The sequence below is a fragment of the Trematomus bernacchii genome, unplaced genomic scaffold (genome assembly GCF_902827165.1).
Source record: "Trematomus bernacchii unplaced genomic scaffold, fTreBer1.1, whole genome shotgun sequence".
Lineage (NCBI taxonomy): Eukaryota > Metazoa > Chordata > Actinopteri > Perciformes > Nototheniidae > Trematomus > Trematomus bernacchii.
In genome coordinates, this window is record NW_022987840.1 from 2,597,151 (window position 1) to 2,617,245 (window position 20,095).

The 20,095-nt window shown below is 38.9% G+C and overlaps 1 protein-coding gene across 1 annotated transcript; it reads right to left on the bottom strand.

Moving 5' to 3' along the window:
• Positions 1 to 1,274: 1,274 nt before the first annotated feature.
• LOC117500561 (beta-1,4-galactosyltransferase 3-like) lies at positions 1,275 to 18,542 on the bottom strand. Its single transcript, XM_034153454.1, has 7 exons — positions 18,346 to 18,542; positions 8,887 to 10,174; positions 6,741 to 6,976; positions 5,447 to 5,634; positions 5,235 to 5,357; positions 4,389 to 4,493; positions 1,275 to 4,178 (listed from the first exon to the last, which is right to left on the bottom strand). Exons 2-7 carry the CDS (start codon positions 9,158 to 9,160, stop codon positions 3,890 to 3,892), a joined length of 1,215 nt encoding a protein of 404 aa, XP_034009345.1. The 5' UTR covers positions 9,161 to 10,174; positions 18,346 to 18,542; the 3' UTR covers positions 1,275 to 3,889.
• Between the last annotated feature and the right edge of the window lie 1,553 nt (positions 18,543 to 20,095).

The following is a 20,095-nucleotide window of genomic DNA, read 5'->3' on the forward strand; positions in this document are numbered from 1 at the left end:
ACTGTATTGCATTGTTTTCTTATGCGCAATTAATTCATACTGTCTTTGTCTTTTTCGTCCTGCATTTATTGTGCCCCTCTCAGAAAATAACTGGCCCCAGCCTGGCCCCCCCAGTCAAATTGGTCTAGAACCGCCACTGCCTGTAGGTCATTATTGAGTATAGGTATTCTTTGACAATGTTAGCTCCTATCAGCCACTATGCGTCTATCCAGAACCAAAAGTTATGTTTTTGTGTCTTGTCTTATCCTTGCCAACAGTATGCACTCAAAGGTATTTACAATGTAAGACAAGGAAATACAGCTAAAACAATCCTTTCAGCTGAGTTGCTTCAGCCATCATTTTCACTTCCTTAAATGACTTCCTTGGTAACAAAGAAGCTGCTGATCTATATAAGAAACTACTGGTGTCAGCTTACTGACTACTCAGACACACAAAACCAAATACATTGTTTTCATTCAAATTGGTATTTTAGCTTTCTCTAATATTGACATCAGATATTCAGACATATCAGAGGTGATTTGAGGTTCACAGAAACTATCCAAATAAGGACAGCCACAGTCGGTGTGGACTGTTTTCTCAGTTGTCTGTGTATCTGGAGCTGTATATCATACTATATTCCTGTTTAACTTAAAGCAAGTAGCTACCGAAGTTGTTGAGATATTGTATAAATAGTGCTAGATTGAAAGTCAGGTCAACAACAAAGTTATTTCCCATTGTGATTGTTATTTAAACTTATATTCTTGGAAAGTTTGAATGTGCTTGCCTTGAACTGATTAATGGACATTCATACTCTGAAACCTTTCATGCTAAATAATCCTAGAGTGTAAGATACTCAATATACTTATGAAGTTTTAAAGAGAACTCAAAACATGTTGGGTGACAATTGATGACTTTTCTTAACTCTATCTGGTATACTGTCTGTCAGATAAAACAACCTGTTTACATTCTCTTGTGATATGAAGAGTTTTATAATATTGTGCCAAGAAAGAGAAAGAAAAATCTAACCAAGTGGGTTTACTTTCCAGCCTGTTACAGCTTGACAACATTCCTGGCCTCATGTACAACTTAGTGGGAAAGGTGTTGTCGTTTCCCACTAAGTGATACATCTATTAGGTCATAGAGTTGTCATCACCCTCACATATTAATACCATGTGATAATCCTTTTTAAGACGGCTAGCTTTGACAGCAACGGTGTTACAGGAATTGTGCAAGGAGATGCACGATAAACGTAAGTTGCAAAAAAAAAACGATTGAAAAATAAAACATGTGAAGCATTGCTTTTGAATAATCAGTTTATTAATGAATTTAAGGCCACTCTGGACTGTGCAGAATTCATAAAGAGCAGAAATAACTCACAAAGTCACGTTGCTCTTGGTTACTTCAGTGCTACCCTGTGATGACTGCTTTCTATTGCTGCTGATCTACATCAGAACGGAGTCAAATCAAACATAAAGTAGCTTAAATCAGAAACACAAAACATCAGGTCGAGTGTTGCAGTTGATGATGGAGACTGTATGCTGTGACTTTGGGAATATAAGCTTCCTTTGTACATCTTTCTGAGAAATGCCCTGCTTTAATCCTTACATTTAACAGTGAGGAGCATTCCCCACAGCAGAAACTTGCATTTACAGTCACAATAAGAACATTTCCAGTTCACAACATAGACACTTCAGCATGCTTCATATTTTTCTAGAGGAGCACTGATATGTATCATCTTCACATTGTGCTCGGTACACTTCCTCGCTAATAGGTTTGTTGCCATGCATATTAAGTCTTGATATAAAGATGCTATTGTATTAGTGAGCACAAGTTGAAATACCACTATTATGTGTTGCTAAGGCCATAGGAGTCGAATATGAAGTCACATCAAAATGATAATACAGTATATAGTCATCTAATTATGAAAATCACAGACGGACACTCTCAGAGCTCAAATTCATCCACTAACACGGACAAATGTCCAATGTCATGATGAAAAAATAAGTTTTCAGTACAGCATTCAGAAAATAAATCACTTGTAATCATCATGGACCATCTTCATCTCTTCACAAAAAATAAACAACTGTAAATTATGAGTGTTTTGAATACATGTTGGTGTGAGATTCTTTGAACAACATACAAGTATTGATAGGAAGAGATGAAAGGTATGTACATAAGAGTAGTACGGAAATCATTCACAACAAAGTATACACACACACAATGTTTTATCCCTCGACACAGCTTTCCATGCAGTCATCTTTGGTTTCAGCCTGTTCACCTGCCAGTACAGCCACTCTCAGTGGAAGAGGGGACTGTTTCTTTTTTCGCATGTTTACAATCAAATCTGTCAGAGTGGAGAGAAGCGAAGGAGGAGCAGACATGCAGTATACGGGCACAAGTGGAAAGGAAATGGCAGATGTTTCGATGTGAAGGCTTCCAGAGTAAGATTATGGAGAAACTTGAAAATTACACGGGGACAAATAGTTTCTGTGTGTTTGAAAGGGGAGAACAGAAAAGAAAAATAAACATTGTGGTGAGACTATAGCAATATTGCTAAGAAACCGTGAAATGATATAATCTGCTTAATTTTAACACAGTTTCATTGAGTGCCATTTAGACACTATTCTGTGGCGGTTTTAATGAATCATATCCTAACAAGAAGTCACAGAATTCTCTCAAAACACAAACAAGATCATAATATTCCTTCAATAGAACTGAGGTAAATTATATATATATATTTTTACTTTTTTGAGTGCATTTCTCCATGATATGTATAGATTAAGGAAAGGAAGTGGGCAAAAGATACATTATAACATTTGACTGCATATAAAGTGTTGTGGGAGTAAGCCAGCACTCTTAGGGGGAAACATCTACATAAGGAGATGTAAAGTACACTGCACATGATCAAATGATAAATAAACATTTTCTTAAAGCAAGACAGACTCCATTTTGATGTGAATCTCAAGCTCATCTGAAGGCAGAGGACTGATCACCGTCACAAAGAGGTGCTCTATTGGATAAAGGTGAATGCACACAATAACAAAAAATCAAATGTAGATATCCCATATGCTGAAATGTGAAAGGCTGAATTGAATGCACTATCTTTACATAGAACTGTACCTTGGCCTTGGTTTACAGAACCAAGACGTAAAATGAACTCTTATTCTCGTTAGCATTTCCACTGAAAATGACATTAAATGTACAGCATCTGTAACTTTGAAAACATTTGAAGGATTTAGTCCACCTGACGCAGAAACCAAACGGATAAAGGTCTTTCTAAACCAGACCCCAGGTATTTGCAGACAGGTGGCGTGCGTGCAGCGTTCAGTCAGAAGCAGTAACAAACAACATTTTCAAGTTCCTTCATTCATCACTCATTGTAGCAGCTTCACACACACACTCAACTAGAAACAAGAATCTGTCTCCTTCAGTCATGTACTCATTGGCATTTGGACAAACAAAACGAGTGCGACTGCTGGAAATTACAGCTACTGCTCTATTAAACCCAATATTCGGAATAATGTAAGGTACGAGTGAAGAGAAGGAAAACAAAACAAGCTTCTAAGGCATCACAAGGTTTAGCCAGCGACCACAGCGCTGTAGATATATAAACTCACAGAGTCCAACGTTTACCCTTCACTGTGGCTCCCATTGGAAGAAGAGTCAGTGATAGAACAGGAGCCAAGGTGGAGAGCCGTCATCTAAGGGTTGACAAATTCAGGTCAATTGTTTTCATTTTCAAAAAAAGAAAATCACCATTTTTAAATCACCCAAATCAGTGGCCCACTGTCCACAAAGAACTGCCACCAAAAACGGACCAAAAAGTGAAAACAGCTCCAGGTGATTGAGGAGAAAAAACAGCATCCTACAGCTCGACCAATAGGATTATCCCATTGAAGTCATGGCAGCGTTATACATGATTAGAAGTCTTTTGTGTTGGCTTTTTGTTAGTGTAGCCTTCTGTAATTTTGGCTGGGACGTTGACTGGGACTTCGGCAGGTGCTTTTTTCTCTGGATGTTTTTCAGCAGCTTTTTCTGGAGGATGTGGAGGTGGAGGGGGATGTAGACCGGCCTCAGTGCCGATGTTAACAGTGATGTTGGTGTAGAGGGGCATGTATTCCCGTGAGATCAGCTCGTATTCAGCTGTGTTCATCCCATCCGACTTCCAGGTCTGACGTGTTTTGGCCAGCATGTTGAACCTTTGAATAGACAGAGCAGTGATGACCGAACGCTGCGTAGCTTTGCATTTTACTTGATATAACAGTTAGTGTTGTTTCTGCCGTTTCCATTTATGAACAAGTAGTGCAGGGTCTCTTTTACATCATCATGTGTTAATCTGCATGCAAACTAAATCAGATCTGCTCCTAAATTCCCAAATTAAAATAAATACATCAAGTAGTTTACTGTACCTCTTTGGGTTCACATCATTGCCTTTGTCCAGCTTGTGTTTAATCATCTTGTAACGGCCGACCTTCACTGACGGTCGACTGATGTACATCCCCCCCAGAGACACTCTAAAAAGAAGAGAAAGTTTGTCTATCACAGAGGGCTGTGCAATTAATCGTATTTTAATCGCAATTACGATTTTGGCCTGCCACAATTACGAAAACAACATAATCGAAAAAACCGATTATTTTGCTTTGCTAGGTTGCGACAGTGCACTGCAACATATTTGATCTCATTTATTTGTATTTATCATATTTATATATGTTTAGTAGCTTGTTGAAGTGCGTTCCAAAATATTTGTTGATCTTGTTTATTGGTATTTATTATTTTGATATTATTTATTTAAATGTAAATATAAATGTATCATTTATTTTATTTATTGGTTTTTCAGTTGAATTATACGTTCAGGGTAATCAACAGTTATAAGATACTGTTCAAATTATTATTTGTATTTTTTTTTTAAAGTTCAATAAATTGATGTTTTCAAAGTCAATGAATAATCGTATTTAATAATCCTGATGTCAATTATTGACCAAAATAATCGTGATTATGATTTTTGCCATAATCGCACAGCCCTACTATCACACAGTACAACTGGATCACACTCATCTCCTTACGTGGTTCAAGACACAAATCAAAACATTGATCTTGTACCGATAACAGAGTCTGACCTACAGTAGGGTAGTACAACTGTTTCATTGTAATACTAGATCTACTCTTAATCCAGAGATCTACCACAAACTGGAAATGCCACAATGAGTGACTGGCTACATATACTTTATTCTTAAGAGCATTCGGCCAAGGCTCACCTGAGTCCAATATCGTCGTCCTCTCCACCCCAGCCCCAGTAGTTGTTGGGAAAGCCATTAATCTTGAGGTAGTGCAGTGGCGTCAGAGCGGACACTCCTCCAAAGTACATCTTGTACGGAAGCCTGGAGAGGATTATGTATTGCAGGTAAACGCGTGTAATCGGTGAACAGTGACGCGTTCAATGGATTATTAGACACAAGAAAGGACATACTTGTAGCCGAACTTGTCCATGGCGATGGCCACATGCTTGGGGTTGGAGTCGCAGACGTACGTGTTGCGATCGTCCTCCGGGATGAGGTCCACATCATGGAAGAAGAGGCAGTCCCAGTCCTCCTCCCTCATGGCTTCTCGGAAACCCACATTCATCAGCTTGGCCCTGTTGAAAGTGTATGTTCCAGCCTGTGGAGAAAACACAGACACATAATGTCAGAGTGATACAATCGTCTCACTTCAATACAGCTCTAGAAGTTTTTTTTAACAGAGAGGCATCTAGCACAAATCAGACAACTTTGGAGTATGAGGGAGTTAGAGATATAGAAAATAAATCTACAAAATAGTATCAAATAATCAGGAAACCTTCTAGATGTATCAGAATAAATTGCAACTTTACTGGAAATCATTGCAGGAAGAAGTGGAACACATTCATTCTTATCTGGCAAAAGAGAAAATAGCGAATGAGAGAATGCTGAGAAATACACATGAAACAATTGTTATAAACAGCTAAAGAGATTAAAGCATCCTCTTTCTCCAACATGCACATGCAGGGACAGCACACTAGAGGGCACTCTTTATTTAGCCCAGGGTATATGCAGGAATCCTGAAGTCAAATGTAATACCTTTTAAGACCTTTTTTAAGACCCTTTCCATACATTTTAAGACCTCATCGTCACTTTGAGTTTTAACCGGTTACATTGGCGACACACTTTACCTCAAATGTACTATATTCAGTATTGATTGTCCTTCCTCCTTATCTTCCAACCATTTGGACGCAAACTTGCATTTCCCCATAACGATGTTGTTTAACAACCGGCGTAAACGGATCTTTGCGCGCTATCAAGCAGTGAGCGTGCGATGTCCTGTTCAGATGACGTCAAATCCAACGGGATGCCATAAATAAACTACACAGAATCACACTACACACCTACGCAATGATTACATTCAGGCAGACTGTAGAATACAACCTCTTTGGACAATTTATATACTTATTGAAAACAAGCTACAAAATGTACTACCTTGGAAAATGCCATTTAATACTTTTGAATAGCCTTAATTTTCGCTAAATTGATTTATCAACTTTTAATACTTTTTAAGACCCCGCGGACACCCTGTAGCCTGAACGGTAGAAGAATCCACTAAAAGGTTAACTGTGAATGCAGACACAATTGACTAGATGATAGCGTTAGTGACAGTGTTTCAACCAAATGTGAAATCTATAGCTTGGGGTTAGGAAATCCCTTTTGATTCTTCCGTGAGTGTATAACATCACTTGGCGGTGTGCTGTTCACCTGGTGAATGATGTAAATTCTGTAGTTGAGCTGTTGTCGCTGCAGAAAAGGATGCAGGTAGTATAGAAGGAACTTGAGGTGGTGTTCTCTGTGTCTGTGGGGAATGATGATGGCCGTTCGGTGTCTCGCCTCACAGTCAGGCGGCCGGTAGCGTCCTCCGCGCATCACCAGTGGATTCTTCCTCTGCACCTCTGCTAGAGTCAGCCCCGATGGGAATTTGACGTGAATCGGCCCACCTGTGAGCAGGAAAAAGCTCTGCAGTCATTACCAGTAGCAAACATGTTCAATGGAGTAAAGGCAAATCAGCTGGTTAGGTGATGAGAGGCTATGATTTGAATGAATTTTAAAATGACGTGGGCTCAACTGAACTTACTCCTGGATAGAACATCCCTATGCTGGCACAGAGCTAAATGTGCTTGTAAATGAACTTATTGAAGTGGCAGTTACATTTGAAAGAGTGGAAAAGTTAATTATTTCTTTACATGCCTCCCGTTTGTCTCACTGAAAGGAGGCCACAAAGAAGGAAACTGATGTATTTTCCTTGAATTCAACATTTTTAATTTAAAGTACCATGATGAGGACTGAAACTCCAAATTAAATCATTTAAAAAAAGGCTCCATGTATTTACAATCTATGGTCAAACAATCCCAAAGCCCCCACAGGAGTTGTCAACAAAGCAACTTGATTTTGTTATAAGGGGAAACATTCAACATGCAGTCTCTTTGAAGTAAAGATATTTCAACAAGACCCGTCTGGTCCGTTGCTGCACATAAATATCTGTCACAGGGAAACTCCAGGTGGTTTCAGTTCACTTCCTGCTGCCTGGCATCATGTTCTTTAAAGCCTCAATGACCTTTATCTATTATTTGTGTTCTAGGAAAGTAGTCAAAGCCTTGTGGCTGGGTTATCAGCATGTAGTTTAACTCACTGGCAGTGATGTAGGAACAAAGGGGCAGAGGGCAGAGCCAGGAAAGTAGAAAAATAAGCCTGCTTGAGAATGCATTCTAGACATACTGAAAACAACGTGGAGTGTCAGATTTGGTATTGTGCAACTCTCAGAGGTATTTCCACAGGGTTTCGTACTCGTAAAAGAAACTCAAATGTAAACCGTTTTGTATTGTTCCTGTATATAAACTAAGTCATTGACACTAATGGAATCTTACTAGATGTTAGACAGTTGTGTTCACTCGTTGCAAAAACTCATTGTCGTCTTGTATGGATGAAGTTTGCCATCAGGCCAACAAAGATGATATGTGTCAAGTTGAAAGCTCAGATGGGCTAGTTAGTGAACCTTGAGTATAGATAATCATGACGTTTAAAAAAAAAAAAAAAAAGGGGACGTCACAGCTAACAACCCTGACTGATAACTGTGGACAGGATATCTGATCATTTGATGCATCCGCTTGCTTGTGCTTCCTGATTGCTCATTTGCTCCCACATCATTTTCTATTAAGAAGTTCATGGGCAGTACAGTTTGTTTTTCTGCCATCGTATCCTGGGAAACAATTTGTAACCTTGTTAAGATAAGCGCTATATAATTTGTTTTTATTGTCAGTGTCTTATATTAGTTTAAAGGGGACCTATCATGCAAAATGCACTTTTGTACGTCTTTTATACGTCTTTTCTACATGAATATGTGTCCCCGGTGTTCCAGGGAACTCACCAAGTGTCAGAAAACACAACCCTCTATTTTCCTCCATACCCAAATCTCTAAAAAAAGGGGCTACAACGGATCTGATAAAAACTGATCCAGATTTGAACACTGTCCTGACGTCAGGACGGTGGCGCTCCGGCTATTGGGCCAACTCCACCAATCAGGAGGAGACAGCCACGGACATTGCCGTTCGAAAGCGCTGGAGACCCTGTAGTACATATGCCAGGCCTGTAGATGGTGCTGTTCTGCCCTTACAAACACAGAGCTAAAAAATGTCAAATTGAGGCATGGCTAAAATGCATGATCTGTTTGGTATTTTGCAAAAAAAAAGTATAAATATGCCTTATATAGGTATGGTCCTACACTATATTATTCAAATATAGCATGATAGGTCCACTTTAAATGAGAGACGTGTGAAGGAGAGAGCGATTTACCTCCAGTAACACAGTATCATCCGTACAGAATGACACAGAAGCAGGACAGAGCACTCACCTATAAGAGGGGACGTCTTAGGGCACAAGGGCATGTGATCTTCATTGACATGAGTTTTGAAAAGTGTTGAGAGGTTGGCATATACATCCCCTCCAGGTATGCCCACTGTTGTTTGGTTGCGGCCTGATAAACCAGTGGTGTCGGGCTTGCGGAAGATGCGGATGAAGTAGGAGACCCTCTTCTGGTATCCCTCTCGGGACAGCAGCGCCATGACCACCAGCTGGATGCCCAGAAACATGAAAAGGTAGCGCCATTTGGACTGGATACTGATCATGTTGATGTTGTCAAAGCAACAAGGGTTGGGAGAAGACAGTGCAAAAAGTCACTAAATAGGCTCTCCCCAAGCAGAGACACTACTTGGAAAAGTGATGATTGTCGTCTGTGTATTTGATGGAGGTTGGTGCTGTGGCCCACACTACATAAAATAGGTACCCAAAATATGGCAACAACCATTGAATGTGACCGTTACTGTATGCTAAATAACATACGGTAATCTGTGGTAATTAGGAATATGAATATAGGGGAAGATGAGTAAAAAGTTGACAAAAAAGGCACTTTTGGTAGGCTGAAATTGAAAAAGACCACCAAGGGGAGGAAAAATAGAAAAGTATTGTAATTCAAGAAAAAAACCGTCTTGTCTTTTTGTCTCCGTTTCACTGCATCCCTTGCTGCAGCACACTATGTGGCAAATATCTCCAAAAATGACTGTTGGTCCAATTTGTGATTGGCGTGGGGTGGTAATGCCAGTCCCACATCATGTAGTTTCACCCCCAATGAATGCCATCCACTGCCCTGTGGAGCTCACTCTCCTATGGTCAAATAAATAGCGGCGTCAGTGTCTATCGCTCTCTCTTCCTCCCTTTGTGGGCTTTATGCTGCCTTCTGTTCTCCCTCATGTGCTCTCCTGAGGGAGGCCTCTGCAACAACAACAGTCGCCATGACAAAAGGGAGCATATGCAGCCGTATAGGCCCTATACTTTACAGAGGATTACACAGCTTCCATCGACTCACTGCCTGACTGGCTGGGGAGTCGGGGGGGAGTGGACCATACCCAGTGTGGGAGGAGTGGTCAGAAGGTTTGTGTATGGGGAGAGTCAGGCCGAGAGAAAAAGAAGAGGAGATAGAGGAAGAGGAGGGAGGGAGAGCTCTGATTCCAATTGCTTTTGTCGTATAATGATGCAATCCACAGCTCTGAGACTCCTCTGGCAGCCCACTGGGCCGGCAGCCACGCAGCTCACTGTATGGCGCACTGTATGGACACCAACTGGACCTTCACTCCAGCACAGATCTGAAAGAAAAATCACAAAAGAGAAGGAAGGACAGTTACATTCACTGGCCCTCTTTGGTATAAACCGTTGACATCAGCGATTTTTTACAGCAGAATGCGTTTACCCACACAAACAATGACTGATTGTGTGCAATACTGGGCCGACAAATTGTGTTTGTTTACATGGAGACTGAGCAGCACAGTTGGAAAGCCTTGGTTAATCAGGCCCAGCATGGGCTCCAGTGTAGATGCCTCCCCAAAGAGAGGCCTGCTGCCCACAGCGGATGGCAGACGGGAAGCCGTGCTCCGCTGTGTGGATGAAACGTTCCAGTTCAAGAGCCAACAAACTCGCGGCCCCCTTTTTGCTGCAGGCTGCTGCAATGTGGTGTTTGTGGAGCTTGCATAAGCCTTTCCCCCTGCTCTGGTGCCGTCTGCTGCAGTGTCCTACACATCCTCACTCTTTAATTAATTAATTAATTAATTAATTAATTAGTGCTTGTTAAAGAAGCCAGCCTCAGACCACTAATCCTAATCCCACTCAATGCTACAAGACTGGAAGAGACGGAGTGATACAGATATAGTTACTTACTAGTATTACAGTAGCTTCCAACCTCTCACATACACTCAGAGATTTTATAACCAAAAGTCAAGATTTGTTTAAGTCAGTTGAACACAATGATAAGTGTAAAACCATTTAGAACCGCAATGTCTCCCAATGCACTTGGGCAACACACACATGCATCTTTTGATAACATCATGAAGGGCAATATCGTCTCTGGAGTGATGGAAGGTTTCTAAATAAAATAACACAGAAAAACAATACATAAGTGTTGAGTAGTCTGTCATTCACACTCTATAAAAACATATACATTGCACACAGCATGTTAATGGAAATTAAGTGAAAATTATTTAAAAAAAAAGGTACAGCTAAGATGAAGAACAGAAAACATGACTGAAGCGATCTGATACCCTTGTCATGTTGCATTTTATTTTCAACACAATAGTGATTCTATTATCTTTTAAAAATTGTAATAATTTGATAGAAAACATGTTTTTTCCACCACTGTACTCCGTGTCGACATCTTGTTTTAAAGGCTAGATCTTTGATGTAAGGTTTTTTTCATAACCGACAGGAAACGGTTGATCTACAAACCAGGTTCCTTTTAGTTGTGAAAAAATGACATCTGAATGATACGGCCTACTTGATCAACAGGAAATATTAACTACTACTACTGACATCTTTCAAACTCACGCTTTCTGAACTTCAGTGCTGTTCCTGTATTTCTGTATTTTGCTTTGACAGCTGACTGCGAGGATTTTCAGTGTAAGGATAATAAAGGTTCTTCTCTGAGGGGATATGTGGATCAGAAAGGAAAGGAAAGCCTCTGCTTACCGCTGCAGATGATTTTCATCTGCTCGTGGAACTGTGAGCAGATGGGAGATTGACCTCTCTCACTTTGCTTAGTCCTTATAATAACCGCATAGATTATGGATATGGTTTATAAAATCCTGCCATAAAGACTTAATCCCACAGTGGGGAAATTGAACTCCACCACTCCGGGATCTCCATCCAGAACATAATAAAAAGTGACCTGGAAAACAATTATCCTTACATAATGAATACTACTTACTGGTTCAGGGTCTGTCAGGCTTGCTAGATGAATATAAATGATTAAACATCTTAAGTTTTCAAGAGCAAAACGTTGCTGATAAGATCATGCGATGTGCAAGTTTGAGCCATTACATGACTAAGCATCATACTTAAAGAAACCCTTCCTACTCTCCCATATTCCAGTCACATTCATGTGTAATGAGATATGTGGTGGAAATCCCACACTTAATCACCTTCTGGTAAGAAAATAACAAATATACAAGCTTAAACCAAAGTCGTGTTATTTAATAAAGAGTTATAGCATTTAACAGAATCAATCATATTTCCAGCTGGAAAGGACAGAGGTCCTGCACTAGTAGATAGTAGGGCTGTGCGATTATGGCAAAAATCATAATCACGATTATTTTGGTCAATAATTGATATCACGATTATTAAATACAATTATTCATGACTTTGAAAACATCCATTTATTGAACTTTTAAATACAAATAATAATTTGAACAGTATCTTGTTAACTGTTGATTACCCTGAACGTATAATTCAACTGAAAAACCAATACAAAAATAAATAAAATAAGATACATTTATATCTACATTTAAATAAATAATATCATAATGATAATAAATACCAATAAACAAGATCAACATATTTTGGAGCGCACTTCAACAAGCTACTAAACATATATAAATGATAAATACAAATACATTTGATCAAATATGTTGTCGTGCACTGTCACAACCTAGCAAAGCAAAATAATCATTTTTTTCGATTATGTTGTTTTCGTAATTGTGGCAGGCCAAAATCGTAATTGCGATTAAAATACGATTAATTGCACAGCCCTAGTAGATAGTACCAGGATCTGACCCCGTTGCACAGAAAAGCAATGTCATTTATCCACATTACAGTCCCAAGTTACGTGGGGGGGCAGACAGAAGGGGAAGCACAGTGTGTTAATTACAACCCTAACATCCATATGATAATTGCCTGACAATGGTCAGGGCGACACCCTTCTGTCTGAGAACATTTCATAGCGAGGAAACCTAATTCCCATCATAAGATACACATGTTTTTACAAAGGGGAGAAATTATGAGGCTGGTTTGCTTTGGTGCTTGAGCTGGCTGGAGTGAGAGAACTTGGCAGCAGGAACGTGCTTTAACAAAGCCGACTTAGAACACATATAAAAACAGAGATTCAGGGACTAGATTTAGAGGAATCTTTCAGTGTAAGCTCAAGGGCTGAGGAGTGAACCAAAGAGAGGACAAAGCCAGCGTGGAGCTGCAGGGGGAGAGGGGAGAGCAGCCAACAGTCTGGTTACACTATGTTCTTTTGACTTCATTGTCTCTCCTGCTCAGATATCCTTTCTTTATTTAGATTTTTAAAAAGAGGCAGGTTTGGCGTGACGTAACATGCTATAGCACACCAAAGCTATACCTTCTGGCCTTGTTCCCAGCACCCTCGCTCTCCTCTTAATTTAGTTTGTTTCCTTCACTGTGCAATGTGTGCTTTAAAAAGAGTGATGGCACATAACAGCCGACAAATGGTACATTTTCTTTTGCCCATGGGGCATGAATATTGCATATATATATATATATATATATATATATATATATATATATATATATATATATATATATGATAATGTCCACATGGATGCTTGCACACACACGAGTGAACGCAAAAAGGGTAGGCTGGCATGGGGGTTAGAATGACGAGCCAACAAGAAAATAAAAGCGGATGGGGGGTTTAGAGTATGGGAGTTATATTTAGATCATCTGGGGAATAATAGCTTATGCTTTGCTTTTCAAATCCTAAAGGGATAGCATAGCACTCATGCACAGTCCAATATCTGCCACAGAGTAAGATAAATGAGCAACCAACAAAGTCACAATAAGGGTAACCACATAAAAGGTGTACCTTACCAGGCATTCATACAAAGATTATATTGGCATTAACACGGCAGTCAATTTTATTTGTACTCCTGTCCAACTCTAGGGCAGCCTATTTCCTGGACCAGAACTATTTGTGCAGCAACACTCATTGATGACCTGCTGTGGGTTATTCTCTAAGTGGGTAGTTATCTGAGCCAGTATCAAATATCACAATATCAAAGTTATAACTATCCATAACCTTATACCCACAGTGAGGCAACAATCTAAAACATCAGTAGAAGAATAACGGATGACAGAACCTGGCAATTATAATAGTTTTTTTCATGAAAAAGAAGGCTGAAATGTAGACAATTTCAGTGCAAGGCAGTGGAGAATACGACAGGAAACTAGGTGAAGGATTGTGCCTTAGTGTGTGCATACATTTTAATATAAAAACTCTCTCTCTCTCTCTGCATGTGACACTGCTTTTTAAAGAAAAGGGGAAAAAACTATAATGAAGGCCTATTAGCTATTGATTTTAAAGGCAAAGTCAGCCCCTGGGAAGCAAAAAAGGGCCTTATACTGACAGAAAATATAGAAATGCTTAACACTTGTGCTGCAAGAAATACTTTTTTTAAACCAAGAAATCCAATAAATAGAAGATAGAAAGGCTTGCCAAAACGCTGCACTTCACTGTCCTGTCTGGTTAGGGCCTTACCCTCTTGATCCCGTAGAAGCACATACGAAGGCACTGCATTACAAGATACAAGCTTACACATCTGTCTGAGTATGTTCTCAGTTATATGCCAGCCTATGGAGGATCAGTGAGTGCTTTCCAGTCTTACATGTGAGACCTTCCTCTCAGATCTGCTAAACCCCTACTACTGTTGAGGGGAGGGTCCATCAAATCCTACAAGCTCCTCACTACTCGTCACTTCAAGCTTTGTTTTAGGGATACAGAATAAAACAACTGTATGAGGAAATGTTATCCATGTTTTTTTAAATCATATATCTTATTATGGTAAAAAAAAGATAACAGGATACCTCAAACAGTTGTACACATCAAACAAAAAGAGCTTTCATTAAAGATGACATACAGTCCATTGGGTCTCTTTCTTCTAAAAGGAGGAACAGACGAACAGACGAACAGGTGACATAAGTGGCCATGAGCAAACAACCGTTATTTGTGTTATTTATAGTGTGCCCGCTCAATTCATGACCAAACAAAGGCGGTGCCAAACTGTTTTTAAACTATTTGAGATAAATGCCCAAAATGCACAGTATAGCAGTTCTCTCTTTTATCGAAAAACATTACTCAGAGATATGCACGACTTACTAATAAAATGAGAAAAAACGAGATAATTCAACACAATTATTGTCTGTTTATTGTGTTAAAAGAGAAAAAGAAAAAGCGTTTAGCATTTATTTGTTGACCAATAATAAAAAAGGGGAAAAAAGTATAAATCCCGCTATTTTGATGTTAAAAATGCACAGGTTTCAAGTACTTTGTGGTGACAGTTTACAAAATTACATTTCCAGAGCAAGGTTCCTCAATCCTCGCAGTAACTTCTGATTATATCCATCACTGATAAATAATCAAGACAGTATCGGTGTGTTGTTTGGGTCACTGTCACCTTGCATGATATGAAACGCTCCAAAAGATGGCTACAGAATCATGTTTGGTAACATGTTTGCGTCAGAGCAGAACTGTGGTACAAAGTCTGGAGTGAAAACATTGATATAAACCCCCGCGCAGATTCATCCTTGTCCTCAGTGGACCTTTTCAAATGGCAACCGTCAATGTTGTGTCACATTATGCACAACATCGACTGAAAATTGGGCAAGCAAACGTAAAGCCTACTAAAAAGAATGATTTGTGGTGTTGAGATAATAGTTTCCGCATTAGAAATGTATAGTGTAGTGGTTATGAGGTAATTCCAGCAAACTGGCCACAGTCTTCTTCAACTCAGACATGAAACATGACCTTACCTTGCACTACATTCATTATGAGGGATTTTAAAGGAGAAGTTTTGAGTCCATTTCTGGTTTAGCTAGTTTAAATTGCATGCTGTATGGCGCTAAATCCAGATGGTACTACTATAATAATAAGAAAATATGACAACAGGATTAAATAAAATAAATTGACAATTGTATAAAGTCACTTACGTACAAATCTATACTGTTGACATGTTATAGTAGATAGACTATTAAAGCCAGTAGCATCTGACAGGCTGTTTTCTTTGCAATTTTCTACCGCCTGCATCATGAAAGAGATCGAAAACCATTAAAAGGTTGGAAGGGGTGTGTTTGTTTACAAGAACAACACCTGCATACCCTTGTGATTGAGCATCCATGTTGTGGCTACATTTGTATATATTGAGGATCTGAGTGCAAGCTAAATAACAGGAGTAGTCCATCTGGTTATAGAACTGACCAGGACAAATGTAGTCAGCAGAGAGCAACATATAGGAACATATTTTTACAAAAACTGATGTCAGTCTTAAAAATAAAACATCAAAGTAAAACGTTATTTGAATCCTGTCTACAGAACCAAGTCTTTCTCACAGGAACTTACCAAGCAAGACCAGGCAATGAAATAATGTGCAAACATGGCCTGATAAAAGATGCGTCTGCATAACAACACGTGCCAGCGTCCTTGTCATGGCAACCCATCCTGAGCCTGGGCCATTCATCGCGGGTGCAGCTGGTACATGTCTCTATGGCTGTTCCCTCGAGTCAAACACTGCTGGGACAGACTAGTGAGGAAAAACACATCATCATTCTCCTCCTTCCTCCCACTTATTTCCCCCAGATTTCTGGTTGAGTATGCTTGTTTTCCATAGTGTAGTGTTCACCTCTGCTAAAACGACCCCACCGGGAATAGCTAGCAATCAGCATGACTTGCAGTAGGTTGCAAACTTAGCAGCGACAACCATGGAGATAAGGAAACCCCCATGTGGTTAGAAAACTAACAACACACCTGGAGCAACAAGTTACACAACAACAAAGGGAGTAAACATTGAAAGCTCCTGTAACATAAAGCTTAGTCAAACAAAAGGAAAAAAAATCAATTGTTCCATTGAAACCTAATGCAAAAAGATAAGAAAAAAAGTGACGTCAAATATCATATCAAAGAGTCTTACGACTAATCTCAATATCACAATAACTGCCAGTGGTTATGTGCAGAGGGACACCTTAATTCACTGCCAACAATTTAGTAACAGAGACAGGTATATAATACAGATGTCAGAAGTGTAAAGTGGTTTGACAGTGACACACATACAGCTAACTTAATACTGTTTGATTTGAAATGTGCAAAAGTATGTGCATAAAAGCTATCAAAGATTTCATGGGCAGTGTTTAACTTTCTCCTGGCACAGAAGTGTGAATTGAAAAAGAAAAAGGAACTAGGTGTACAGAGTGAATCATCCTGACATCCCAGCAGTCAACAGGTTAAACTATTGGTCAATCTTCTAGTAGTAAGTAAAAGAATAGTCCTTCTGTACTGCTCACTCTTCAAGTGTTGACTCAATCAATCTGACAGTTCAGAGGGGGAGGCAATGCAGAACCTTTTGTTATTCTCAGGGTATACATGAAACATAAAGAATAGGGGCTGGAAATCATGTGACCTAAAGAAACAAGCATGAAATTGCGCAATCAATGAGTCAATAGGGGCATATCCTAAATGTCCATTACTAGCAGCAAATGCCAACTACTGAGTAGTTAACAATCCATACACAGAGTTGTTTGCCCATTCCAGTAGTCTTTAAAGTGATTACGAAATAGTTGTCGTCACCATTGAGCGCATGTCAGTGACACAGAAGAAGTTACTAAACTATAAAGTCCTTTGGGTCTCTTGTAAAATGAAGATGATTGCCTTTTCAAAATAAATGGCCACAAACCACAGTGCTTTGTTAACACGAAAAGGGCAGGACATAAGCAACACCATGTGAATATGAAGACATATTATTCACGAAGTAGGTTACTAATAAAATGAAAGGCGAAAAACCAAGCTAATTTCAACAGAAATCTCCTCTGTATATTGTGTTAAGACAGTAAAAGAAAAAGCCTTTAGCATTTATTTGCAACCAAGTATTTAAAATCACCATTGTTCGCCTATCAGTGACACAGACGCAAGCAAACTTTGAAGTGGTTTTTTAACTAGCTTTAGCTAAAACTTGTGCAAGCATTTTGTGGGGGTGCGTTAACGTGAACGTAGCCAAGTTGAGCGGACATTTAGTAACATAAGCTTTAACAATGTTGCCCATGTAGCTACCAGATGAGTCACTTTATAGGCCTATCGTACACTTGTAAATAAAAGTTACAAAAGACGCGAGTCTTCTATTGTTATAAAACCGTTTATTAAGCGTATAACTTATGCGCTAACTTTTAAGTTGCAGGTACCGTTAAACCAACTGTACTGTGACTGACGTGTACATCTTAACCCAAAACATTAACAACCACACTTCTGAAACACATCGTACAATTGTTAAACTTTAGAAGAAAATGTTCCCTCCCAGGCTCAACTTCGCCTGATCCTCCCCAGCTGTGTCAGGGAAGAGGAAACAATCCGGTCCGAGCCGAGCCGAGCTAGCCGCTGCAGTCGGTTAACGGACGTTAGTTAGTTAGCTACCGTTAGCTAGCTAGCAGCCACAAATACGGAGCTGTTTTTGGTGTCTTTTAGCGAGATACTTAGCTGTTTTATTCTTACCTGATGGACTGCTTTATATCCCTTGGCTGGTGAAGTAGCTTGTAAACCGTTTATATTCCCGACAGTACCCTCCCTCCTCCGTTTTCGATATGTTTTGAAGTTGATGCTGTGTGGTCGCTGTAACGTGCGGTAGTCCAACAGAGCGAATGCGCCGAGTGTCGCACAGCCTTTCCCCCTCCTCCCCTTCACTGGAAACCCAACATGAAACTACGTGCCCACAAAAAAAAACACTTACGCTTTTATACAATTATTAACTCGGTTTTACACGTGGCTGTTCAAGTACAGTGCCTCAGATAGCTGTAAGTAACTTAGTTGTAGCACTGGGATAAATTCATCAATATAACAGAGGTGGATATTAACAAAGTACATTTACTCAATTACTGTGCTGAAGTACAATTTTGAGGTACTTTACTATTTTTACATTATACTAGTAGTTTGTACTTCTACTCCACTACATTTTGTTGGCAAATGCTGTACTTTTTACTCCACTACATGTATCTTACATATTTAATTGACTTTGCGGATTTAAATTATTTATATAAGATAAAATCGACACAAACATTATCATATATTATTATAGGTTAAGCTAGTAGGCCTAGTGTATAATGTAATTCAAATGAACCCTACTAAGTGCAACATTGAAATGATGAACATATTAATGCACCAATCATTTTTAATAAAATAATACAAAAATATCTGGTATTTAAATGTGCCTTTCTGCAGAACAACTGCTTTTACGTTTGCTCCATAAAGTATACTGTAACTAATGCTAAATATTTTACTTATGTACACAATTGAATGCAGGACTTTTACTTGTAACTGAGTATTTTTACACTGTGGCATTACTTTTACTTAAATTAATAATCTAAGTACTTCTTCCACCTCTGGTATAAAGTATATTATGCATAGCTTTCCACAAAAAAGGCCAGTTAGGCCTTGACTAGCCTGCTCACAGTTTGTGTATTTTAAGGCTTATTTTCCCAAAATGTGCCTTTAACAATTACAAAAGAACAAATACATTTTAATATCTACCATACAAACAATCTCATCAAACACATTTTGCCACGCCGTATGGTTTAACTGCTCGTGCTGTGGTTACCAATGTAATCGCTGTTATAAAGGTCTGTTTGTATTGTTTTAAAATGTATGAATACAGTATGATTCACCGGACTCATTATTTTAAAAAGATGTTCTAGAACAGAATAACAGATATAAAAGACAACAGAAAATGTCACACAGCATAACAAGAAATCATATTTCTTGGTTAAGGTAAGTAACCATTTTTCTTTTGATTATTTAATTTGTTTCTAATAAATCATAATCAGTTGAAGAAAGTAACTAAGTTGGCTTCTTCATTACTCCATTCATAGTTTACTTATTCCAAATGTTGCTTGATGGGATTGCTCTGCTCTTGAGTTTACTGCTACTTGTTTAAATACTTTGTACATTCGTATGAATGAAAATGTGTAATAAACAAATAACACATGATCTATCATAATGAATCAATGTTTAAAACACCAGCAGGAAGAAGTGATGTTATAAATGAATGAATGCATCAATATTTTGTACTCAATATAAACAAAATATTACTTGTACTGTACTTTTACTGTGAAAATGGAATGCTTGACTTGTAATTTACTTAGAAGTTCTAAGTCTTTCTTCAACCTCTGATCATAACCACATACTTGCATCATTTGAAAAGACAGTGCCAGTTCAGATTAATAATAGCCAAACATACATTTTGTGTAAT